Source organism: Vicia villosa, linkage group LG2, assembly GCF_029867415.1.
Source record: "Vicia villosa cultivar HV-30 ecotype Madison, WI linkage group LG2, Vvil1.0, whole genome shotgun sequence".
NCBI lineage: Eukaryota > Viridiplantae > Streptophyta > Magnoliopsida > Fabales > Fabaceae > Vicia > Vicia villosa.
In genome coordinates, this window is record NC_081181.1 from 183,953,359 (window position 1) to 183,980,483 (window position 27,125).

General features: G+C 36.7%; 2 protein-coding genes across 2 annotated transcripts; one reads left to right on the plus strand and one right to left on the minus strand.

Annotated features, from left to right (window-relative positions):
* Positions 1-629: 629 nt before the first annotated feature.
* LOC131650827 (uncharacterized) lies at positions 630-6,075 on the plus strand. Its single transcript, XM_058920539.1, has 8 exons — positions 630-1,233; positions 1,311-1,368; positions 1,432-1,752; positions 1,840-2,756; positions 2,843-4,063; positions 4,174-4,392; positions 4,504-5,361; positions 5,498-6,075. The coding sequence occupies exons 1-8, from the start codon at positions 630-632 to the stop codon at positions 6,073-6,075; spliced, it is 4,776 nt and encodes a 1,591-aa protein (XP_058776522.1).
* A 10,286-nt stretch (positions 6,076-16,361) lies between these two features.
* On the minus strand, positions 16,362-18,546 carry LOC131647623 (uncharacterized). The gene is made up of 6 exons (XM_058917493.1): positions 18,221-18,546; positions 17,695-18,054; positions 17,399-17,482; positions 17,150-17,311; positions 16,870-16,957; positions 16,362-16,763 (listed from the first exon to the last, which is right to left on the minus strand). The coding sequence occupies exons 3-6, from the start codon at positions 17,458-17,460 to the stop codon at positions 16,599-16,601; spliced, it is 477 nt and encodes a 158-aa protein (XP_058773476.1). The 5' UTR covers positions 17,461-17,482; positions 17,695-18,054; positions 18,221-18,546; the 3' UTR covers positions 16,362-16,598.
* Positions 18,547-27,125: the final 8,579 nt, after the last annotated feature.

Consider the following 27,125-nt stretch of genomic DNA (forward strand, 5'->3'; position numbering starts at 1 on the left):
AAATAGTTACTTTTCTGATGCCTAAAAATCCCAGGAACCGGACAGGAAAAATATATGCTAATTTCTAACTTGATATGGATTATTATTTGACGATACATTCATTTATGGACTATTAAAATAACTTTTACCCATGTATCAGGTAGTACAACTAATGTATTTAAATAATAGTTGATTACACACTTACTTGAGAACTTGGGTTTGCTTTATGCTTTTGAGGAGACGTAGCCCCCTTGCAAGTCACCATCCATCCATTCGGCTTCATACCTGCACAATGATTCCCTAAATTGTGAACAAGTACACCCAGCTGCAGCCTATTAACTGGTGCTACTTTTATATAATTTTTTATTGCCCTTACTTTGTTTACTTATGTAGAACATATTCTGAAGAAATTTTATATTATTATTTGAAACTACCCTTATTTCAAATTTGAAATTTTCCCTGGTTTTTCAAAAATGTTATCCTTTTTCCCTCTTTTTTTTTTCATTAACGAACCCATGGTTCCCCCCTTTCTTCAAATATTTTACATGTCTGACTTTTCCTGTTTTCAATTTTAATCAAGGTCCATCCATTTGTTGGCTTTAACTAAATTTCATACAATCAACTTCTTCATTTCAACTATTTCACTTTCAATGGATGGTAACCCCTTTAATGGACATGATTCCACTACAACTCTTGCAAGAAAAAAGAGGATGATTTTGTTGTCTAAAAAGAAACTCTCTAACCATCGCCAGAACAAAGAAAACGAACCAACATCAACACCTACTGTTGGTACTTTGACCGCCTCTTCCAGGGCCACTGCACCAAGATTTCCTCTCCAGCCAACTACCTCTAACGATTCCCACACTCTACCATCTCAACAACATTTAGAGATTTTGCAAAACAAAAAAAGATCAAGAATTATTGCTGCCAATGGGGTGAATCTGTTCAACCGTTTCAACAATGCCGACACTACTCCATCGTCCCATGTGGGTGAATCATCAAACATCAGCAAGCGTCAAAAAATCGCCCGAAAACAACTACTCATTACAACCCCTGCTGCTCTGAAAAATTCACACACTTCTCCTGGCATAACAAATCCACAGCATGTATCGTATCATAATCCTAATGTACGTCGAACAAGTTATTCCTCCGATGATTCCAATGGAGATTCTGAAGATTGCGAATCATTTGGACACGACTCTGATTCAGATGAATCTGTGGAACCTCAGGATATTTGTGATCAACACAACCAGTGTAAGTTGCTTGAAAACTTCGCTTTACTTACTAAACGGTTTAATTGCTACCCCTCTCTTACAAATTTTTTTCTGCAGCTTATTCTGACATTGGTGACCCGGTGTGGGAATGTTTAATTTGCCAAGCTTGCATGTGGTATGCAGAGCGGAAGAATCTGAGAAAAAATACCACTGTTCCAAAATTCGAATTGTGTTGCAGGAGCGGTAAAATTGTTTTACCATACATGAAACAACCACCGTTACTATTAGAAAAGTTACTTCATCACAAAACTGATCCTGAGAGCAAGAACTTTCAGGCCAATATAAGGACATACAACGCAATGTTTTCTTTTACTTCTCCAGGGATGAAATTTGACACCAACATTCCCAAGGGAGGAGGTCCTCCAACGATGCGCCTACACGGTCAAACATGTCACCAGATAGGCAGTCTTGTACCACCGCAGGGTGCGCTGCCAAAATATGCCCAATTGTACATTTACGACACTGACCACGAGATTACGAATAGAATGCGTTGCTTCAAGTAATAAGGATTCTATTCCAACATTTACCTGAGTCTTTATCCTATTGCTTAAACAAATAATAGCATGTTTGCTATTATGTTTTTCAGGGACAATACATCTATTGAAACATCTGTTGTAGCTAAGTTAAAGAGCATGTTGGATGAAGTTAATGTTCTGGTGAAAGCGTTTAGAATGGCACGTGATATGTTTAAGGCCAATCCATACGTTGAATTAAGGCTGAAACTAATCAGTGATAGACATGACGATGGTCGTGTGTATAATATGCCAACAGTTGCGGAGGTTGCTGCGCTTATTGTTGGAGATGTTGACACAGGTGAAATGAGAGACCTTGTGGTCCAATACCAGAGTGGTAAATTACAAAGAATTGATGAGTTCAATCCAAGTTATCTTTCATATCAATACCCATTGATTTTTTGCTACGGTGAAGACGGTTACCGGAATAATATCCTTCACAAGTTTCGACATGAGACAACTGTTACAAGGCAGAATAGGCAATCTATCAAGGATTGGCTGTGTTTTCGTCTCCAAGAACGCACACATGAACCTAAAACATTATTGTACTCAAGGAAACTTTTCCAACAATTTTTGGTTGATGGTTACTCTATGATGGAATCAGAACGTCTCAATTGGCTGCGAAATAATCAATCAAAATTAAGGGTCGGAAAATACAATAATTTGCAGCAAACGTGTGACCAGGGAGCTCAAAATCCAGGTAACAAACAAGGTAAGCGTGTTGTTCTACCTTCTTCATTTGTGGGAAGCAAACGATACATGGATCAACTTTACTTCGATGGTATGGCCATTTCAAGCAGGTTGGGGTTCCCAGATTTGTTTATCACGTTCACATGCAACCCAAATTGGCCTGAGATTACACGGTTGCTGTCCCCGAAAAACTTAAAACCCCATGACAGGCCTGACATTGTTGCTAAAGTTTTCAACATCAAATTTAAGGAGCTTATGGTAGACCTAACAAAAAAAAATATTCTTGGCAAAGTTATGGCATGTAAGTCTTCCGAACCTTGAAGTTTCTAACTCTTAACTCTTCTTTATTAAGCACAATTACCAGTTCTTTTTGACTAATATATGCAGTTATGTATACAATTGAGTTTCAAAAGCGAGGCTTACCCCATGCACACATTTTGATCTTCTTGCACCCCCAAAGCAAGTATCCAACTCCGTCCGACATTGATAACATAATTTGTGCGGAGATTCCTGATCCTGAAGTTCATCCTGTTTTATACGCACTGGTGAAATCCCATATGATACATGGACCGTGCGGTCTTTCGCGGCCTGATTCACGCTGTATGAGAAATCGTCAATGTTCAAAATATTATCCTAAAAATTTCACCGAAAATACAGTTGTTAATGCTGAAGGTTATCCATTATATAGAAGAAGATCACACACCCATGTAATTACAAAAAATAATATCAAGCTGGAAAATAGAAATGTTGTCCCCTATAACACTCGGTTATTGTTGAAATATCAAGCACATATTAATATGGAATGGTGTAACCAATGCACTTCTATCAAGTATCTATTCAAATACATTCACAAAGGATATGACAGAATCGGTGCAAGTGTGGTTGCTTCTAAGACAAACAACGGACTACAACATGAATGTGTAGATGAGATCAAGCAATATCTAGATTGTAGGTATGTTTCTCCGAGTGAGGCGTGTTGGCGAATATTTTCATACAAGGTTCATGGAAGGAAACCTGCTGTTGAGCGAATGTTTTTCCATCTCATCGGTGAAAAGGCTGTCTATTATAAAGATTGTGAACAAATGGAGCATGTATTAGAAAGTGCAAGCGTAACAGAATCCATGTTCACGTCTTGGCTTGTAGCAAATGCAACATATGCGGAAGCCCGGTCATTAACATATGGTGAATTTGTTACAAAGTTTGTTTATGTTAAGAGAAACAGAATGTGGAAGCCACGTAAAAGAGGGTTCACTATCGGGCGTTTGGTGTGGGTTCCACCGACAACCGGTGAACTTTTCTATTTGAGGATGATGTTGACGGTGGCTAAAGGCCCAACTTGCTATGAAGATATCAGGAGGGTTGGTGAAACACAATATGATACCTTTAGAGAAGCATGCTTTGCTATGGGATTCTTAGATGATGATCGAGAATACATATGTGCGTTAAAGGAGGCAAGCGCTTGGGGTACAGGTCATTATCTTAGAAAGCTGTTTATTGTTATGCTCTTATCGGGTGCTGTAAACCGTCCTGCCCATGTATGGAAGGAATCATGGATTATATTATCCGATGGTCTCTTGTACGAACAAAAACAAATTGCCAACAATCCACGTACACAACTTTGACCTCGCATGCTACTTATTTTCTTAACTACCACGTAATGTATCATATTGTTGTGATCATGCTACAATGTAACGATGCCTTCTTACTACAAACCACAGATTTAACATTACCGGATGATGCAATCCAGCAGCTAACGTTGATAGAGATTGAAAAAATGCTGCAACTGAACCATCGCACACTGCATGATTTCAAGCCCATTCCTTATCCGAATGACTATGTTATTCAACAACTGGGAAACCGGCTCATTTACGATGAAAGACAGTACAATATCCAGGACATGAAGGCGGAATTTGATAACCTCTTCAAGTGTCTCACTGGTAATAAACTCAAAGATTAACTGTATTTGTAATTTTTATATTTCAGGCTTAGGTCAAAATATATCAACATGTATCTAATTATATACTGTTTCTTATTATGGTCTTTACAAGACGAACAGAGGAAGATATTTGACCAAATCATGGATGCCGTCAACAAACAACAAGGTGGTGTCTTCTTCCTGCACGGTTACGGCGGAACCGGTAAGACATATATGTGGAGAACACTTGCAAGTGCACTGAGATCTAAGCATGAGATTTGTCTAACTGTTGCAACAAGTGGGATAGCATCTCTTCTGTTGCCAGGGGGTCGTACAGCTCATTCTAAGTTCAAGTTGCCAGTTCCATGTCTTGACAACTCAACTTGCAAAATTAATTTCAATGACCCTAGCGCTGGTCTTCTAAGGGAGGCAAAGCTAATTATATGGGACGAAGCCCCGATGGCACACAAATATTGTTTTGAAACGCTGGACAAGACTTTGAAGGATGTCATGAGTAATTACGGTAACTCGGAAACTATTTTCGGAGGCAAGGTCGTGATTTTTGGTGGGGATTTTCGTCAGATATTACCCGTTGTACCTGGAGGAAGTCGTTCTGACATTGTCCATTCAACAATTAATGCCTCTTACATTTGGCATTATGTAAAAGTCTTGAATTTGACCAAAAACATGCGTCTATCCTCCGGACCAACTGAACAAGATAAAAAGGAAATTGCGGACTTCTCTAATTGGCTTTTAAAGATAGGAGAGGGACGAATTTCTGAACCTAACGACGGCTATGCTAACATAGACATACCACCTGAACTTTTAATTACGGACTTCGATGATCCTATTCAAGCTATAGTGGATAGTACATATCCTGATTTCTTAAATTGTTACCAATCAAGTGATTATCTAAAAAATAGGGCCATTCTTGCTTCAACTTTGGACGTTGTTGACAGTATCAATGACCATATCCTTGCCATTATGCCAGGTTTAATTTGCCTTTACTTTTATCCACGTTCTTGCTTCCACTTTATATTATGCCAGGTTTAATTTGCCTTTACTACTATCCACGTTCTTGCTTCCACTTTATGTTGTTATGTCTTTCCTAATGGATAGTTTTACAGGGGAAATAAGAGATTACTACAGCTCTAACTCAGTTGATCGATCGGAAATCCATGATAGCAACATTCTTCAGGTCCTTAGCCCAGAATTCCTCAGCTCCTTAAGGACATCCGGCCTACCCAACCATCACTTAAAGTTAAAGGTTGGAACACCAATCATGCTTATGCGAAACATTGATCAATCCCAAGGTCTGTGTAATGGGACAAGGCTTATAATAACCAATATGGCTGCTCATGTGCTTGAGGCCAAATTGATGGGTGATCAAAATAATGGGAAGGTTATATACATCCCGCGAATGGATATGTCCCCGTCTCAATCTCCTTGGCCATTCAAGTTATCGAGACGTCAATTTCCTGTTATTGTAGCCTACGCCATGACCATTAACAAATCACAAGGGCAATCGTTGGATTGGGTTGGACTGTATATACCTCGGGATGTTTTCACACATGGACAGATTTATGTTGCCGTTTCACGAGTTACAACTAAAAGAGGTATCAAGATTTTGATACATGATGATAAAAACCACCCAAAGCATTCAACATGTAATGTTGTATATAAGGAGGTTTTTAACAACATCTAAGCGGTACGTATATTTCTTTTTACCAGTTTTTATTTCTCACTAATTGTTAATAAAATTTTCTATCCCGTACAAACTGTGGTTTTTCTAATACAAAATACCTTCCTATGCAGATCACGCGAAGTTCAGAGGAGCCCATCCAAATTAAACACAAACACTGAACTTTTTATTTTTGAGAGTCAACATTTCTTTGCATACATGACTGTATCACTTATCTTTATTTCCAGTAAAATACTCAATTCCTCCAAATATTTAATGCCTACCAAAAACATACAATAAAATCATAAAATGTATTTAACATCTATGCAACTACAATCAATTTTCATTTTATATCCACACAAACCAACGAATCATAATCAATACAATTTGCATGTTTTACCTGAGGATGCAATGTGAACTTTAATGCTTCACTCCGTAGCAATGTTAGGAGCTTCATCTTAGGCAACTTCCATATTCCGTTCTTCATATTATCTGTGCACTAGTTGTTTGGTGCCCTGTTTTCTTCCACCTGTGTGTATAATAAGTAAACCTCTTCAACATAACCATTTCAATAATGCATCATTTGTTTGTTCCGATATTTACTTTCACGTGGGACTCAACTTTGGCATGGCATGGTCACGTCCTGTTGGAATATATTCTTCCAGCACGTTTTTTGTTTTTTTAACAGCTGCTTTGAGGCAAAACAGGCCCACCACATATCACATGGGAATCGAATCTATTCCTTCTCTCCTGCATATCAATTCCGACCACTATTCACATGCAGTGGGTCCAAGTTAATTTTCATTATTAAAGTCCCATGCACTATTTTATATGGAATCCTATGCAGAATATTTAACAATACTTGGGGTGACTATTCAACTTTGGTATCCTATGGTTTTCCCTTTATATATGGTCCCTCAAGTTGTGAGCATAAATCAAATACATCCAATTCTCATTTTCTACCCCAAGAACAACCACAACATAATTTCATATGGCTTTGATGGGAAAACTTACTCACAGTGACTTGGAATACTCCTTCACAATAGCTAAGTTATCTGAACAGGTTACAACTTATGTTTATGTTTACTACCTTTGCTTTATTGTAGGACTTTACATGGCACCTGATTTTCCATTCTTTTTTAACTTCTATATTAATTGGCAGAAATTTCCAAAAATTGAACCGAAGTTCATATGTCGTTTTGGCAACAACATAACAAAAACATGGACCATCCTCAACAACCAAGGTGTGCATCACGTCCTAATCTATAACAAGGATGAAATTCATCCACTTATAATTAGTGGATGGAAAGACGTTGAAGATTTTTATAATTGCCCGGCCAATGTCGTTCTTGAGGTGGGTTACTATATGGATGATAATTTTAGCATCCTCAACATAAAAAATATAGTGGATATCCAGCAATTGCCCTATTACCATAGCAGGTTTTGGGGAGCTGACAACATTATGGTTTTCGACCTCGGTCTAACAAATGTTGAACTATGTCAAACAAAGTTGGTAGGTACAAACTGTGATTTCAACTTTCTTAAAACTGTTTTTAATATTTTTGCTTTGATTTTATTATTTTTCTACAATGTTCAGAGATTGGAGGAAGACTTTGCGGCACTTTTAAAAGATTACAACTACAACTGTCTCAACTTGTGCTGTGATAATGGTACGAGGACAATCCTGAATTTGGCATACATAAACACTACGTACCCGACAAAGTTAGGACCTGACTGGGAAGAATTTTGTCAAACCAATATGTTCAAAGTTGGTGACACTATTAGGTTTAGATTTGATATCAGGTCTCCAAATAAAAAATGTCATGTATATAAAATCCATTGACTAATCATATTTGCTTTAATTCCATGTTAGAATATTAACATTTGCACTTAACATTATTATAATCGCATACTAATTTTTCTATTACGTTACTTAGCTTTTTAAACTATCTTAGTGGATACAGACGAATTGTGGTGCTTAATGACAGTAACACACCATCTATAACCCAACAAAACTTTCGTTCATGCTTAATATATATAATGCCGTTAACCAACGCCACACCATGCAACTAATGCATGGAAACTCATTACCGTACATGTACAAACATGCCATAACTTACCAATTTAACTAAATTCCTATCTGATTTCAATATTCAACTACAAAAGGGTAGAAAAAGTTATAACACAAAACCTTGCAGTACAATGTCATTCAATGTAACTTACAAAACAGCCGCCGACATTAAATATACCATAATTAATACAGACTGAAGTTCATAAATACTTCTATTAAATTGACAAAAAAAGTTCAGTGAGAACCCATGTAAGTCACAACCTTCTTTAATTTCTCACACCAAAAAAACATATTAAGATGGGAGTCAATGATAATCGATCTCAACCTTCAACGATTCACAACGGTAACCACTATTCTCGATGCACGAGCACTGCGAACAGCAAAAACCAGCTTGTCTCCTTTTTTAAGTTCCCTCTCTTTGGCAAACTCATACCACCCCCGTCCTATGAACCTCACAACCCTATTCTTCTTCTCTGTAAGGTGGACTTCACAAGCATAGTGTTTTCCTGTATCAACATCGTGAATCTGTAGCACTTGATCGTCCTTCAATAAATCGATACCAACAACTTCCTGAGGGATTTCCTTCAGAATACAACATTGTTGTAAGTCAAACATTTCATGGCCCAACTCATTGTTAGTAATAATGTGTCATATTATTCTAAAATGAACTACTCACCAGCATATGTTTTGTAACTGTTTCCCCACAATTTACTTTCAATTTCCATACATGGTATGTTGTGGTCCTGCCAACTACTTTGTCTTTCCTCTCATCTTCGTCTTCTGAGCTGTTAATAAAAATAAGTTAAATAAGCAGCTTTTATTTCCATACTATAACATTTTTAATTTATGAGATTAATGAAATTTATGTTAACCAATACCTATCACTGTCTGAGGATATGGAAATACATGCTGACCCACTACCTATCACACTTTTCATTTTCTTCGAAACCCTAACTTCTTTTGAAAAATCACACCCACTACCTATAACACTTTTCATTTTCTTCGAAACCTGATGTTCGTTTAGGAACTCACCCTTTTGAATCGCACTAACCTTAGCATCCTCGGCATCAACTACACAGCCAATCAACTCACATCCTTTTTTCAGAATATTCGGGTTCTCGGTTGAGTTACCAGCTTCATTTCTCCTTTTGGTACCGGAACAACCGACAACCCTGGTACCCTGTTTCGAACCCTTTTCCTTTTTGCTTTCAACCTGCCTGTTCTGGACGAACAATTCCATCTCTTTGTCAATCTTCATTCTTCTCCATCTCGCCTCCGCCTCAATTGATTGAAGTGACCTACATAGTTATTTTATAGGTTAGAACAAGTAATTAATGCTACCAGTTTTGTTAATGCCAAACCAATAAATATGAGAAAACAGTCTTTATCCAGTACACTAAACATAACCCAACAAATTACTCACCAATATATTTATCCCATAAGGGAAAGGAATATCAGAAAACCTAAGATAAGGAAGGAACAGGGTCTTGCGACCAGAGATAGGGTACGGGAGTCGGTTACGCAAGGGGAAGGTACTAGCACCCCTCACGCCCATCGTACTCGATGGTATCCACCTATGTTTGTTTCTATCTAAAGGGTGTATAACTATGTCTATGTCTAAATGCGAAATGAATGCAAAATGTAGGGAAAATAAAGAATTGTACTCGCACGGGCCCTACCCCGCTGCCTACGTATCCTTTTCAGGAATCAGAGTTACCGTAGCTCGGCTCTTTAGTTTTGTTTGTTTTTGTGTTTTTTAGTTGGGCGGCGTTAACGTTCACACTCTTGCATAAGGGGACAGACCTACGATGCGTACGAGCGGAAATAACGGTGCCCTTAAGAAAGCGAGAGAAGAGAGAGAGTTTGAGTGTTTCGAGAAAATCCCTTAAGCAAGGGAAACTCGAGTTAATCTTTGGTTTGTGTTTTTTTAGAGGTCGGGAACTTACGCCTGAATGGAACCCTTAAGCAAGGGAGCCACAAGCACTCGAACATCCCTTAAGCAAGAGAAGTTACAAGCCTCCATTCCCTTTTTATTAGTCAAAGTATTTATTAGTCATTTTTTATGAGTTTTCTTGGTATTTTTTATGGGAGTTTGTTCAAGTATTTTTATTAGATGTTTTATGGTGAAAAAGAAAAAGAATGAGAAAGTGGGAGACTAGCCTAATTTCTAAGCCTAGTGTTATTCTAATTCTAAGTCTAAAGTTAACAAGGAATCGATTCTAAAAGGGGCATACTAATGATATTAACATGGGCCAAAGTTATAGGCCAAAATCAATGTAAACACAAACATACAAAATTAGCACAAAAGCATATAAGAAACAAATCAAAATTAATTGCAAAAAATGACCTAAAGATACTACTATTTTTATGAGTTTTTGTGGATTAAAAGAATTCTAATTCAAGCCTAAAATATACTAAAAATCTAAATTGTGATAAGCCTAAAACTAATGTTTTTTATTGGTATTTTTGTCTAACTATTACCTAAAAATCTAACAAAATTTTAATGGCCTTTTTAATCTCTATTACTAAGAAAAACTATGTCAAAAAACTAAATTCTAACAATAATGAAAACAAGTGATCAGGGGGTGCATATTGAATTATAGGTGTAGTCAGTAAGGAAATGGGTGCTGCAGATATGGCCCATCAGATTATTATTATTTGTTTGCATATTTTGTTTCAAGAAAAAAGACAATGGGCTCAGTGGGATGCAGAACGTGAAGGGCCCACAGATAGGTTCCTTTTGTTAGCTTTTCTCTTGCCAAAAATGGCAGTGTAACAGGCCTACATGGGTTGTGAATATAATTCGGCCCAAGGAGCTTTTTCTGTGATCCACATCGTTTTTATTATTCAGAATTAGAATTAAAATAAAAAACAATTAATTAAAAGAAAATTGAAAGGGGAAATTAGGGTAATACAATGTGACGATTCAGATCCCATCCTCAGACTCTCCTTCCCATTCTCTCGTCGCGAAGACGAACAAAACGGCGGCGGCGCAACCTTCACCTACAAAATCTAACGGCGCGCCACCGTGAAACAATCAAAGCTCCACCTCCCTCGCACCTATCACCTCCAAATTCGAACCTAATCTCAATCGATTTCACTTTACCAACTCTCTATCTACGCTAGAATATGAAAACCCTACGTCTACAAAGTTCATGGAACATCAAACGCTATAATTAGGTGAGAAGAAGGTGAAATGAACCTGATTGAAGCCCGATGAAGAAAACAGAAGGCTAGAAGTTCCGCGCTTGCCGTTGCGCGAAATAAACGCGATAAGCGGAGAATTCCTTCAGGTGAGTCTCGATTCCTCTTTAGCTCATGCTTGCCGATTCTTCTTCTTCTTCTTCTTCTTCTTTTCTTTGATTTTTCTGTTGAACGTGTGCGTGATACGAGATCGAGTTGCTGTTTGTTGTTGACATGAGAGTGAGACGAAGATTGCAGAAGGTTGAGGTTTAGCTCTACCTCAATGAAGCTTCAATGTGAGGCTTCAAGAGGTATGTCGAAGGAGCTCTTGTGAGGGTTAGGGAGATGAGAGAGGGGGAGTTGCAGAGAGAACTATGGGAAGGTGAAGGTTGAAGAAGTGGTGGAGAATGTTATGGTGTGTGAAGTGTGGATGGTGATGAAGTGAAGGTTGCGGAGAAGATGATGGAAGATTTGAGAAGAATGAAGAGTGGAAGATGAAGTTTGAAGAATGAAATGGTGTGGATTCAGAATTGTGGAGGGAAGAGTGGTTATATAGAGTGTAGGTTCTGGTGATTGTGAGGCTTGGAGTGAGGTTTGGGTGGTGATTAGGATCGGTTTCTATTAAGAGGTTGGGAGTTAGTTATAGGGGAATGAATCTGAGCCCTTGGACTGAATTTCAGTTAGGGGATTAGAGGGTGAGGATTGAGCGTTTGAATTCAGTTATAAGCTACTTGAGAGTTGGTTCTGAGGTGGTTACATTCTGTTATGGGTTTTTGGATTCTGTTAGACTATTAGGAGTTAGTTAGAAGGTTTATGAAAGGTTAGTTTTCTGTTGGGATTCTGTTATGAATGTTGGTAATTTGGTTAGTGAATTCAGTTGGGGGAGATACAGCTAGTTAGGAATTGTGACTGCTTGTGATTGGGAACTGGTTTGTTAGTCGAGTGTGATTCTGTTTTGGATGTGTGATTGGTTATTATATGGTTAAATGTATTGTATGCAGGGTTGTTTTGGAATGTATTTGGCTGTTGGTTTTGGTTTATTCGATTCTGTTTTCTGCTGTTAGTAAACAAGTGGTCAGGAAGCAGTTAGGTTGTTAGTTAATAGGTGATGTGTACACTTGAAATGATGAATGCTGAATTGATATGAATGTTGCAGGTTTGGAGTTTGATTAATTGTGCAGGGGCTGTTTTGAATGATTTTGGATTTTAGCATAGTGAATGGATTGGATTCGGTTTTATGTTTGTAATGCGTATGGTTTTTCTGCAGGGACTGTTTTGGTTCAGCAAGATGGTATGGTAGCAGGCAGAGGTCGAAGATGACAATCGCGAAGCGATAAGGTTATGTCCAGTTGGTAAACTGGTTGAGGATTGGTAAGTGGCTACCGGGATTTTCTTCTACCCTTTTTCCAGGTTTGAATTGATATGAACTCTATTTAGATGTGCTTGAATTGGGTATCAGTTTTGAATAAAACAAAAGCGGTACGGTTTTGTTCTAGCTTGCGCAGGTTTGAATGTATGAAACTGGACCGCCTTGCTATGCTTACATTGTACCGTCGTGAATGAGGTTAAATAGATGTGTGCCTGTGTCGGTTTTGATATAGTCCATTTTTTTTGCAGGATTTTGGTTTTGTTTTGAACTGTTTGTATAGTTTGGTTTATTTGGATGTAGCTGGATTTTTGTATGTTTTTTGGATTGGATTTTGAACGATGCAGGGATTTCTGAGACAGATTCAGAAGTAGCATGAGTGTCTTCTTTTGAATGTATGCTGGCTGAGCTTGTATTTTTATGAACCAAGACTTATTTCAAATGTGTTTTGGAGTGTATGTGAATGTATATGTATTCTTTTTTTGTGTATGATTTTTGAACCGGCAGCTGGAAATTTAATAATGGTGATTGAACTTGTGTTTGCAGGTTGATGGCATTGGAGGCACATGGGATACATGGCACATGGTTCTGAAGCAAGAGAAGCAATTTTATGAACACTTAGTCTTAGTGTAGCTTCTTAGTGTTTAGGACATGCCTTGTAATGTGATTCCTTATGCTCACCACAATGTAACGACCAGACACGGTTTGCGATTTTGAAGAGATAATATAAATGGAATGTGGATAACTATGTAATCTCATGAATAGACTTGAATGAATCTTGTAGCCCATATAGATCTTGGATTTTCAATGACATTTTCTACTTTCTCAATTTAAATGTATTCTTCACTTTCTCCAATTTGCCTCTAGTTTGAATTCAAAACTTCTTCTTTTGGACTTCAGATTGCAATTTGAATAAACCAAAGATAAGATGGAAACCAAAATAGGCTTAACATGTACTTTGGTCAAAAGTCAACCTTCCATGGTTGACTTTGAACAAAAGTCAAAGTTATCCCTCTTTAGCATATGATTTCCAATTTAAAAGTGACCTTAGAAACAATATCTCTCTCTTTTTTTTTTTATCTAGCTCTTGCACAACATCAAAGCATATATGACACTTGTAACATATGTAATCAGACGAACCAAACTTTGACTTGATGATGAAGCTCAGGTGAAACCTCAACATTTTAAAATAGGCTGTGTAAAGATCTTAACAAAGCCCTGAAATCAACCTTGATGAAGATAACACCCTTGTAGTTTGACAAGCGGAGGATTTTAACGATCATAAACACAAAAACCTTTTCAAGATCCTTGATCCTATGCCGTGTTACTAGTAAATGATGCATGGTGTTAAATGACCTAATGGGAGGTATGTACATGAAATGTAAAGCCTAAGCCAGATGAAAGTAAAAGGGTAGGACAAATTTGGGGTATGACACTCACCAGCATATGTTTTGTAACTGTTTCCCCACAATTTACTTTCAATTTCCATACATGGTATGTTGTGGTCCTGCCAACTACTTTGTCTTTCCTCTCATCTTCGTCTTCTGAGCTGTTAATAAAAATAAGTTAAATAAGCAGCTTTTATTTCCATACTATAACATTTTTAATTTATGAGATTAATGAAATTTATGTTAACCAATACCTATCACTGTCTGAGGATATGGAAATACATGCTGACCCACTACCTATCACACTTTTCATTTTCTTCGAAACCCTAACTTCTTTTGAAAAATCACACCCACTACCTATAACACTTTTCATTTTCTTCGAAACCTGATGTTCGTTTGGGAACTCACCCTTTTGAATCGCACTAACCTTAGCATCCTCGGCATCAACTACACAGCCAATCAACTCACATCCTTTTTTCAGAATATTCGGGTTCTCGGTTGAGTTACCAGCTTCATTTCTCCTTTTGGTACCGGAACAACCGACAACCCTGGTACCCTGTTTCGAACCCTTTTCCTTTTTGCTTTCAACCTGCCTGTTCTGGACGAACAATTCCATCTCTTTGTCAATCTTCATTCTTCTCCATCTCGCCTCCGCCTCAATTGATTGAAGTGACCTACATAGTTATTTTATAGGTTAGAACAAGTAATTAATGCTACCAGTTTTGTTAATGCCAAACCAATAAATATGAGAAAACAGTCTTTATCCAGTACACTAAACATAACCCAACAAATTACTCACCTTTCTGGTCTTTGACCGTGAAATGGGTTCCCGTAACCATTGTTGGCCATTTTTCAACTGATTGCTGAACAGTTAATATGAAAGACTCCAAATTTCTCGCGTTCAACAATACCCGCAGCCGAATACAATGTTTTTGCCCTAATTTGCGTTAATTATTTCTTCATCATACTTACTCTGCAGACAATGGGTCGATACACTATGCCTAAAGCCCAGCTTATTCTACGGCCCAATATTGTAATAATTATTTTTACAAGACATTTTTGGGAACAATGCAATACTGTTATTTTATATGGTATAACTTATAATCGCCATTGTCTCTATTACAACACTAACCATTAAGGTACTATAATTTGTATGGGTAACATCATGAACACCTTTTTTTTTTAAATTGTTGATACTTACTTCGGGAACAATGGATCAATATGAATGACCTAAAGCCCACATTATTCTTTTGTATGGGTAATAATATGTTTTTCCCAATTGTTAAGTTGGAACGATGCAAATAATCTTATTTTTCATGAATTAAGTTTTTATCTCTATTGTCTATACTCCAATACTGACCATTATTGGTCTATACTTTGTATGGGTTGCAACATTAACTACTTCTTTCTTTTCTCAACAAAAGAACAATTCTATTTTTCTTTTGCCTTTTACGCACTGTTTTAACCAAATTTATTATTATTTATTCATGTACCAATGTCATTAACTATATTATCAACTATACACAAAACCATTTTTTAATGGCCTGAGGAACTTTAACATTTGTTTATCCACACAAAACTGACTACAAACTTCTAACTCTTTTAATATAAATTAATACAAACTACACTGATCCAAATGTTCTACAAAACACAGGCAATATGAAGTTTTGCAGCAAATGCATTACAAATTTCGTGACAAAGCAAAATACTACAAATATATAAACTTAATATAAAATCACCAAAACAAATTAACAAAATAACAGGTCCTTTGTTCCTAAGCAGCAGACACTTTAAACATTGTCTGATAAATAACAACATTATACCATATGCCTGAACCAAGGCATTCAAAACATCCTGATTATAAAACAATAAGGGTTACACCCTTATCTATTGTATTCAACACAAGGTTATTTTTTCTATAAACTTTTAAGTACCACACTATCTATTCATCTTAATACTAACCTTATATAATTACCTGTAACATGTCATTTAATTCGTCATATAAACTAATCTACATAACTTATTTATAAGTTATTCTTTCTATTATACTTATCCATTAAAATATTCATTTCATCTTTTAATTTACCAAAAAATCATCAGCCTTTTAATAACAACTACTACATTGCATCCAATTTTTTTATTAAAACTAAAACAATTACTTTAATAACCCATGTCATATATATATATATATATATATATATATATATATATATATATATATATATATATATATATATATATATATATATAGACTAAAATCTCACAGGAATCCAATGTAACCTAAACAAAATACAACAAAATGTACTTAAATTACCATATGCCATAACAAACACATCCCATGTTTGGTTGTCCAGAATTATATTACAACAACATTAATTTATAAACTCTTAATAAAACCACTTAATACACAGTAGCCCAAAACAAACACAACTTCAAGGCATCAGGTTCTTCACTAATTCCGACGGCAAACAGATACGAGAATTTCTTCCACAGGAGGGTACCTTATGGTGAAACGCAAAACATCACCTTTCTTCAACTCTCAGCTCTTGGCAAACTCATACCAACCCCTGCACAGAAACATCTCATTTTTCCCATCTCTCTTCTTCAGGACACATTTATAGCCCTTCTGTATCTCTGTGTCATACAACATGATGTTGTTCTTGCCGACCAAGTTACAAGCAGTGATTACCCCAGCAGGAATTTGCTACAATTTTAAATGCATTGCTCGAATTAAATTTTCCTAAATTAAAATCTTAGAATAACTTTATAAATCATGTCAGACACATGTAGACTTTAACTTAGGAACTTACAAGAACCTGAGTCCCCATTGTTGTTGGCTTGGTGACCTCCTGGATCCAGCTTTGTTCCTTTTCCATTACAATTGCCTCATACTCTTGGCTGAATGTAATTGTAGCATTATCAAACATTTATATAATAATAATCAACTAAATTCTATTACTATAACATAGCAGGTTGTCAAAATCTATGTTTTAATGCCTTGTATAAATTATAAAAATCAATTTTAACATTTAGGGTCTCACTTTTGATTTGGATTACCTTCTAAATATTAACAGAAATTTTTATATATACCTTTCCACATGAGATGAAATAGAAACGTCGTCCTCTTCATCCTCTACCATTACTTCTTTCCCTTTCCTAACAGATCTCCTATCTTTCACACTGCCACTGGGTCCATATTGCTTCTTGCTGCTGTTGTCCAGCTTTGTGCACCCTGTGCCATCCATCCCTTCCCTACAACAACAACAACAAACACATTAAAACCGTCTTCCTAATTATTCCACATTACGCAGATTATTATAATACTTTTCTAACTTTTACCTTTCTTCAACTGTTGTGCTATGTCCTTTCTTGGTCATTTGCCTCTTCTTAGACTTTTCCATTTCTTTACCAACCTGTTCTTCCCTACATCCAGAAGAAAATCAAAAGAAACTTGTATCAACACATTAATACAATTATCACACCGCTTTTATCCTTATGTATTACCTACTTAAGGTCATCTTCTTCCTTTGATATGTCCAGCAGTTAAATTAATTCATATGGCTTCTCACATACCCATAATAACTATCAACTAAATTCAAAGTAACTCAGTTAACCAGATGGTGTAAAGCTTTTACCTTTCGGAGTCAGAGGATAATACTATCACATCAGATTCAGCCTTTCTAATGGACTTCCTTTTCCTATCGCCAGAACAAATAACACCCTCACCTGCAGCAATGCCTACAGCAGTTCCAGAATGGGCGGATTGCCATCCTGCCTTCCATTTTATGGAAGAAAGTCATTTGTCAAGAATTCCCATTACACGCCGAAAGTGGCTCTCGCGTTTCCAGAGGCATCCAACCCACTTCCTGCGGTTGCCTCTCTCCCAACCTCTCCTCCATTTACCTGCTTGAGTTATCAGTTGCACCACCCACCGAATCTCAATCTCCCTCTTCACTCTTTCCCAGTTGTTCTCCCTTGCGAGTTGCTGTATCGTTCTGAAATTTCAACAAACAATTAAAACCTAAAAAATGATAAACATGAACAATGAACTCATACGAAAGTAAACACTTGAAAGGTGTTCACGTTTAAGCAAATTCTGTATAAATAAACGATTAAGATGAAAACTGAAATCATACTCAAATATAACTACATGCAACTAACCGTTGGGGGATGTCATATGGCCCGGAATCTGTCATTGCACCGCGAGATCGTTCGTTGCTCCGTCGACACAGCCTTCGTCACCGTCCAGAAACCCTAACGTTTGAGGAAAATACTAACTGAACATATGCGAACAACCTATATATTACCTTCTGTTGCATGTGTTTGTCTTGGGCCCTTTAGTACTATATTTAGCCTAATGTCCTTATCTTGGGCCCATTAGATTTTGTTCTTTTTTGTCCTTTTTAAAAAAAACAAATTCTGTTGCAACTATTAAATCATATACATTACAAACTGATTAGTACTTTGTGATGTCAAGTATATTTATTATAAACTATATTTATTGGTTTTTTTTGCCCTATTTGTATCTCATTTTTTTCTTTCCAAGTTTTGACTTATTGGACCTACTAATTTTAACTACATAAATAATATAAATAATTTAAAAACTCATCCTATTAATTTTTTTTCCTACACATTTTTTATATCAACCTATGTTATTTTCATAGTTTTATTTACTAATAACCCATTTTACCGATTTTATTCCGTTTACTGTATATATGTATAAACAAAGTTATTAACCTACACATTTTATTTATTCCATTCTAATATTATTTCTATTTTCTATTCTTTAAGAAAAAGATACACAAAACGACACCAGAACCCGTGCGGACGCACGGGTTTCCCACTAGTTTTTTTAATAAGGCTTGTCTGGTAAAACTAGCTAGTAGCCGATAGCTGGTAGCTGGTAACTTGTAGCTGGTAGCTAGTAGCTGATAGCTGATACGTTAATTTGAATGTTTGTTAAATTAACTATCATACATACAAAATTACATAATTAATTAAGAAATTTATAATCTCATTATATTATTGTATTATATAATTAAATTAATTTTTATAAAATAAAAATACATATATTAGCAAACACATGCAAAAAAAATTAATATATAATAAAATTAAAAATAACATCAAAATATATCGAACAATTATATATAAATTTTTAAATAAACTTATATAATAAAATTTATATAAAAATTTAATGAGATATATAAAATAACATCATTACGATTTTGAATTCAGTTATATTAATTTAAAATAATAATCTCTTAATGTTTCACAAATTTAAAAATTAGCAACACTATCTCTACATTCATTACAATGCATGTAATTTTAATGTTATTAAAAAAAAAATTAAATATTGCATTATTTTTTGTTAATCGACACGAATATAATTATACAACGCAAAAACTATTTTAAATATATATATAAGGGTAAAATTGTATTTTTGTTCAAATAATAGGGGTATAAATTAAATAAAAAGTCACAGGCTAAAAGCTAAAAGTTTAAAAGCTACTTTAATTAGCTTTTGAGAAAAAAACTAAAAGCTAGTAAAAAAAACTACGAGCTAAAAGCTAAATGACAATTACAAAACATAACTTTTTTGTTAATATTGTTGGAACATACAAATCAAATTAAGGTTTCTTTAATGGAGAAAGTGATGAATTGAAGAAGATGAAGATTAAAGAATGAAAGGAAAATAATAGAGAGAGAGAGTAATTGAGGGTGAGATAGTGAATTGGCATTAACCACAAAATAGGAGTAGTGAGCTCCTTATATAGTACATGTTACAAAACAATTGGAATGAATTAAAGTACCAAAAAACAAAACAGAAAAACAGTTGGGCTTCAGTGTAACCGGTTACGGCAAACAGCGTAACCGGTTACGCAAACGCAACACCTACAGTGAATCTGTTTCACGGGTTCGTAACCGGTTACGGTAACAGGCGTAACCGGTTACGCCAACTGAAGTGCTAAAAACAGTAGTTTCAACACACCACCTCACTTCAGTTGGTCCAAGTCAAGCATGCTCAGCTTCATTCTCAGCCTCTTGAACACCTCATTTGTCACACCCTTCGTCAACAAATCAGCTACTTGATCTTCGCTTCGACAATATCCCAATCGTAACTTTCCATCGCTCACTAACTCCCTCAAATAATGAAACCGCATCTCTATATGCTTGCTTCTTCCATGTGCAATCGGATTCTTCGCAAGATTAATGCAGAAACATTATCAACAAGGAGAGTAATAGCCTCACCCTCACTACTATTAAGCTCCTTCAATAGATTCATAAGCCACATGGCTTGGCAAGCATACAACGATGCCGCAATATACTCGGCCTCACAAGATGAGAGTGCTACCACCGGTTCCTTTTTTGAACACCAAGAGATTGGGGTTCTACCTAGCATAAAGATGTATCCAGCCGTTGACTTTATATCATCCTTATCACCACACCAATTGGAATCGGTGAAACCAAGTAAATCACACTTTCGGCCCGTATCCGATGCCGGAAAGAGAATTCCACAACCAAGAGTCCCTTTAATGTATCTAAGGATCCTCTTGACAGCTGCCATATGAGATACCTTTGGTCTCTCCATGAATCTACTCGCAATACCGACACTAAATGCCAAGTCCGGTCGCGTATTGCACAAGTACCGCAATGATCCAATCAATCTTCGATATTGAGTTGGATCAACATCTTGCTCATCCTCACTCTTGGACAGCTGTAGCCTTGCCTCACATGGTGTAATGGCAACATTACAATGTTCCATTTCACACCTCTTCAAGATTTCAAGTGCATACCTCCTTTGGTGCATGAGCAGTCCCGTTTTTGACCTTTGGAACTCTATGCCAAGGAAGTATTTCATGATTCCAAGGTCCGTCATCTCAAACTCACTCATGAGTTCCTTCTTGAACTTTGAAATACTCTCCTCACAGCTGCCGGTAATCAAGAGATCGTCCACATATAGGCAAAGAATTATCACTCCATCCTTAGCATTCGATCTCACATATACACCATGTTCGGACACACAACGCTTGAAATCAATGTCAACAAGGAAGCCATCTATGCATTTGTTCCAAGCTCTTGGAGCTTGTTTCAAACCATACAAGGCTTTATGCAACTTGTAGTATCTCATCTCTTGATTCTTCACTACAAAGCCGGGGGGCTGTCCAACATAAACCTCCTCATCAAGTGGACCGTTCAAAAACGCAGATTTGACATCCATTTGATAAACGCTCCAATTGTTGTTGTTTGCAATACCAACAACCAATCGGATGGTCTCAAGCCTAGCCACAGGAGCAAACACCTCCTCAAAGTCTATTCCTTCACGTTGCAAAAACCCTTTCGCTACTAATCGAGCCTTATACTTGATTATCTCGCCCTTCGGATTTGCTTTCACTTTATAGACCCAACGGACACCAATTGGCTTTTTACCATGAGGTAAATCAACTAACTCCCAAGTACCATTTTTCTCTATTGATTCCAGCTCCTCTTTCATTGCACAAATCCATTTTGGATCCCTTAGAGCCTCTTCCGTATTCACCGGTTCAGATTCGGCCATAAGCGCAAAATGAACGAAATCACCTTCATTATTAACTTCATTATCTTGGAATCTCTCGCATTCTTGGAGTCTAGATGGCAACACCCTTTGCCTTGTTGATATTCTACGGTGTTCTTCAGTTTGAACATCATTCGGAGGCTGCAGAACTGTTTCGGGACTGACTGGATCATCAAAAAATACAGCAGTTGGGGTTCTGTTTTGCTCGTAACCGGTTACGCCTGTATGTACTGGCTGGCCGTAACCGGTTACGCTGTTCTCTGCAGAATTCTTGTTCTGTTTTTCCTGTCTGTAACCGGTTACGCCAGTTTGTACTGGCTGGCCGTAACCGGTTACGCTGAGACTGCTGCTGTTATTTTCTTCAAAAATAACATCTCGACTAATTTGAATCTTCCGATTTCTCGCATCGAACAGTTTGTAACCGCCTGTAGAGTGATATCCAACGAATATCATTTCTTCTCCCTTGTCGTCCAACTTCTTTCTCAATTGTCCCGGCGCATGTTTATAAGCCACCGAACCGAATACACGCAAATGACTTAGATTCGGTTTGAATCCACACCAAGCCTCTTCCGGTGTAAGCTTCTCAAGCTTCTTTGTAGGACAACGATTCAATAGGTATCTGGCTGTAGAGACCGCTTCTCCCCATAGTTCCTTCGGTAGATTTTTACCGCTTAACATGCTTCGAACCATGTTCATAATCGAGCGATTTTTCCTCTCGGCAATACCATTTTGCTGCGGCGTATAGGGTGGTACAACCTCACGCATTATACCCTCATCATCACAATACTTCCCAAACGCAACCGAGGTATACTCACCTCCACCGTCCGTTTTGAGAACTTTCAACTTGCGACCGCATTGCCTCTCCGCCATGGACTTAAACCTCTTGAATACATCAAACACCTCATCCTTTCTCTTGATGACGTAAGTCCACAACTTTCTACTAAAATCGTCAATGAACGCGACAAAATATCGATTGCCACCAAACGTGTCCACTTGCATAGGTCCACAAACATCGGAATACACCACCTCAAGGTGTGCATTGGTCCTATGACCCGCATCCTTGCTAAAACTTCCTTTGTGTTGTTTTCCTTTCACACATTCCTCACACAACTCAGCTGGAACGTTAATGCGTGGCAGCCCGGTAACCATACCTTCTTGTTGCGACGCTTTGAGATCACGAAAATTCAAGTGACCGAGACGATAATGCCATAACCACTCTTCTCTACTTGCAGCTGTAGCTAAGCACCTATGCTCCAATACTTTCAGATCAACTTTGAAAGTCCTATTGGTAGCCATGGGAGCCTTTAGGATCAACACACCACTAGCATCAACAACCCGCAAGATCTTATCTTCCAAGCGTATGTTGTAACCTTTTTCGAGCAATTGACCAATACTCAAAAGATTACACTTAATACCTGGAATATATAGCACATCCTTGATCATAGAATGTCCACCATCCTTTTTCTCGATCAACACATCACCGACACCTTCGGCCATGAGAGTGGAATCATCCGCAAACTTCACTTTGTTTTTTGCCACTTGATTGATTTGCACAAACCAATCTCTTCTTCCCGTCATATGCGTTGAACATCCGGAGTCTAAGTACCACTCCTCTTTTCCTTGAGTTCCTTCACGAACCGAAATCATCACATTTTGTTCCGAACTCAAAACTGTCGCTTTTTCTGCACTGCTGCAGCTGCTGTCCCGTGACTTGCAGCTGCTGTCCAGCACCTCTGTCATGCCGTCGCACTCATCGGTAATCATCATTAAGAGTGTGGCTTCATCATCCACCTCTTGCCTAGCAACCTTGGCTTCATCCCCTTTAGTTTCAAGCTGTTTAGCACCACACTTTGCTTGAAAATGCCCAAGTTTCTTACATTTCCAGCATTGTACTTTGCTCATGTCTCTTGGTTTTCCACCTCTCGCGTTGCTTCGATCACCATAACCATTTGAGTTGCTGCTCTCACCCTTTTCTCCCTTCGAATGTTTAGATTCACCATCGCCTTGCTTCCCTTTCGAAGGCCATTTCCCTTTCGAACCTTTACTCCTTTCATTGAAACGAACTTGCAAAGCTAACTCCGCCTTTGCCTTATCGCTTCCTCTCTCGTCCATTTTTTGTTCATGTGCTTCTAGGGAACTTTGAAGCTCATCCTTGCTCAGAGATGTAAGGTCCTTCGACTCTTCAATAGAGACCACAATGTTGTCGAATCTTGACGTCAACGAACGTAAGATTTTTGACACAACATTCTGCTCTAAGATAGTTTCCCCACACGACTTAATTTGATTCACTAAGCGCGTAATGCGCGTCACATAATCGTTGATCGTTTCCTTCTCTTCCATTTGCGTTAACTCGAATTGCCTCTTGTGAGTTTGTAACCTCACAACCTTCGCCTTCGCAGCCCCAGCATATGCTTTCTCAAGAATTAACCAAGCTTGCTTCGCGGACTCGCAATCACCGACCTTTTCGAAATTATCACCATCGACACAAGAGTGTATCAAGAAGAGAGCTTTGTAATCTTTTTTCTTCTCTTCTCTGAAAGTGGCTTGATGTGCAGCTGTAGGTTCAGCCCCAAGAGGTGTGACACCATTGTTGACGATATCGAGAACTTCTTGATATCCAAACAAGACCTTCATTTGTTTAGACCACTTGTCGTAATTCTTCGAATCAAGAATCGGTAAATTGGATGGGATTCGATCATTGGTACTCATTGTTGCAGCGGAATTGGATCAGAACCAGTGCTCTTGATGCCAAATGTTGGAACATACAAATCAAATTAAGGTTTCTTTAATGGAGAAAGTGATGAATTGAAGAAGATGAAGATTAAAGAATGAAAGGAAAATAATAGAGAAAGAGAGAGTAATTGAGGGTGAGATAGTGAATTGGCATTAACCACAAAATAGGAGTAGTGAGCTCCTTATATAGTACATGTTACAAAACAATTGGAATGAATTAAAGTACCCAAAAACAAAACAGAAAAACAGTTGGGCTTCAGTGTAACCGGTTACGGCAAACAGCGTAACCGGTTACGGCAAACAGCGTAACCGGTTACGCAAACGCAACACCTACAGTGAATCTATTTCACGGGTTCGTAACCGGTTACGGTAACAGGCGTAACCGATTACGCCAACTGACGTGCTAAAAACAGTAGTTTCAACAAATATGAGCTAAAAAACTAAAAGCTCTTTTTTTTGTGTTACCAAAGAGACCCTAACTCAATTTTAAAAATAAAAACCACTTCTAAAATTTATAGTTAGTGTATTTTATAAATAAAAGTTTTTAGGAGTTGAAGTATCTCATTCATTTTTGTATTTTTGTTAATTAGAAAATTTAAATTTTAAGTAATTGATTAGCACTTTGACATTATTTCGCATCGGGGTGGATTAATTTGAATTGTCTTATTAAACCGATCTACTCATTGTTTTTTTTGAGCAAACAAATTGGATTAGGTCGGGTGTTTGATTGATCTCATTTCTTATTTTGGATTGTATAAATTTATTTCGACCAGACTCGAATCATTATTTTAAAGTCGTCGAAAATCGAATCCTACCGAATTCAACTAATATTTACTTTATTCATTGTTATTATTATATGGCTTTCCCAGTATGAAAATAGGATTCATGATATTGTTAAATTATTATATTTTTATAATATAATTGTGGCATTGTGTACTCAGAAGATGCCATATAAAATTTTGAGTGTTATTTAATTTGTAGTTTAAAATATAATAATAACCAAATTAATATTAAACGGTATTGAAAATGTTATCGCGTAATAATAATTTTTTCCATTAATAAAAAAATAATTCTTCTTTAGACTATTTAATAATTTTTTATAAAAAAATTAAATAATGAATGTTTGTAAATTTTGAAAAATATGGACCATATTTTGTGGATTTAACCAAATTCGTCAAAAACCAAAATTATATCGATTGAAATTGGGTCTTTAAATAAAATTGCAGTTTGAATTGGATTTAAGTTTTGTATCGATCTGAACTGATCGATTGTTCAGCCTTAGTTTTGCACATGGAATATATTTTCTTAACAAAATTTTAAGTAACTTGTATTTTAAAAAACAACCGAAAAAATATGATCTTAATGTATTTCAATAAGTCTGAATATCAGACACACATGCTCCTAAATTGCATTACAGAGGCAACAGACAACTCTTTCATAGATGAATTTAATATACCAGTTCATGCATTCATAATCTTTTCCACCGCCACACTTGCTTGACCATTTTTCCGTCTTCAACCTTGATTTGTTTGGTGCCTATCACAGGTTTTAGCCGACTCCTCGCATCTTTTGTAATGTGATATCGATAAAGTAATGCGTAGAATGTAGAAAACACTTTGCGACTGAATTCATTAGTGTGGTGTCTCGATCGGTGATAAATACTTTCGGCATGTTTTTTTAATCCTTCAACAAAGTCTTACACACTTCCAAGGCCCATGTAACGTTGACCTCTTTTTCGGATTCTAAAGATGCAAATCCCACTGAAAAAGTCTTTTCCGTAAAAGTAACACCAACCATTTCAAGAAGCGGAAACAATTGTTCGCGAGCAGTATACAATTATTCATTCATTTAAGAAATGTTGAACAACGTCTATATTTGTATCATTATAACATCATATTTCAATTTATCCGGTTTAATATCCTCCTTAACTTCAACTAGTTTAACATTATCCTTCACTACATCTTATTTTACATCGTCACATACATCTACTTTGGAAAACATATCCGGGTGAACCATATATAATAAGAAACAAAACAACAAAAATTTTAAAACCACTAACAGACGAGCTCGAGAATACATTTCCGAATAAATGTAGGTGAGCTCATTTTCTGAAGCAACGTGTTCTTTCTTTCAGCTCAAACTAAAGATCAATGCAGGTAATGAGGGATAAAATGAAGGAATTTCATCTGAAATTGCAGCTTATGATGTTCCTTTTGATGTGTTAGAATGCACAAACTCTCATTTTGAATCGAAAAGTTGTTGATAATGAGATTATTTTTTCAAGGTTTTTTAGTTATGGAGGTGTTATATAGTTTTTGAAAAGGGAACAAGATGATCATGTAAGGTGGTCATATACTCAAATTCTCGTCGTACCTTTTCGGAAATATATCTTCGAAAATATCACTGAGAGGTAAAAAAATATTCTTCTAAATGAAATAGATGACTTCGAACATGCATATGTGAATTTACGTTTGAATTTGTTCAAAAATATATCTCCAAAATAAAATTTACCAAAAAAATAATATTTGATGTATTCAAAGATACAGATCTTCAAATGTATCTAGAAATATTTTTGGATATTTACGCTCCATTTAACTAAGGTGGATGAAAAATTGCCTAATTGTATGGATTACATCCAATCCATCGACCAATTTTATATGTCATGAATAGTTGATAACTTATTGTAGGATTGATTAAATGAATTAAGAGCAAGACTTTGATGCAGCCGTCATAACAAAACTTTGAACAGAAGAAAGAGTATTAATTATAGGGGACAACTTC

What these genes read in the sequence shown, in the direction of transcription:
- LOC131650827 (XM_058920539.1), top strand. Translation starts at nt 630, where the DNA reads ATGGATGGTAACCCCTTTAATGGACATGATTCCACTACAACTCTTGCA. An exon ending in TTGTGATCAACACAACCAGT is followed by an intron (nt 1,234 to 1,310) that starts GTAAGTTGCTTG and finishes TTTTTTCTGCAG; the next exon opens with CTTATTCTGACATTGGTGAC. An exon ending in ACAAATTGCCAACAATCCAC is followed by an intron (nt 4,064 to 4,173) that starts GTACACAACTTT and finishes TACAAACCACAG; the next exon opens with ATTTAACATTACCGGATGAT.
- LOC131647623 (XM_058917493.1), bottom strand. Translation starts at nt 17,460, where the DNA reads ATGGAAAAGTCTAAGAAGAGGCAAATGACCAAGAAAGGACATAGCACA. An exon ending in AGCACAACAGTTGAAGAAAG is followed by an intron (nt 17,312 to 17,398) that starts GTAAAAGTTAGA and finishes TTGTTGTTGTAG; the next exon opens with GGAAGGGATGGATGGCACAG. An exon ending in CAATGGGGACTCAGGTTCTT is followed by an intron (nt 16,764 to 16,869) that starts GTAAGTTCCTAA and finishes TTAAAATTGTAG; the next exon opens with CAAATTCCTGCTGGGGTAAT.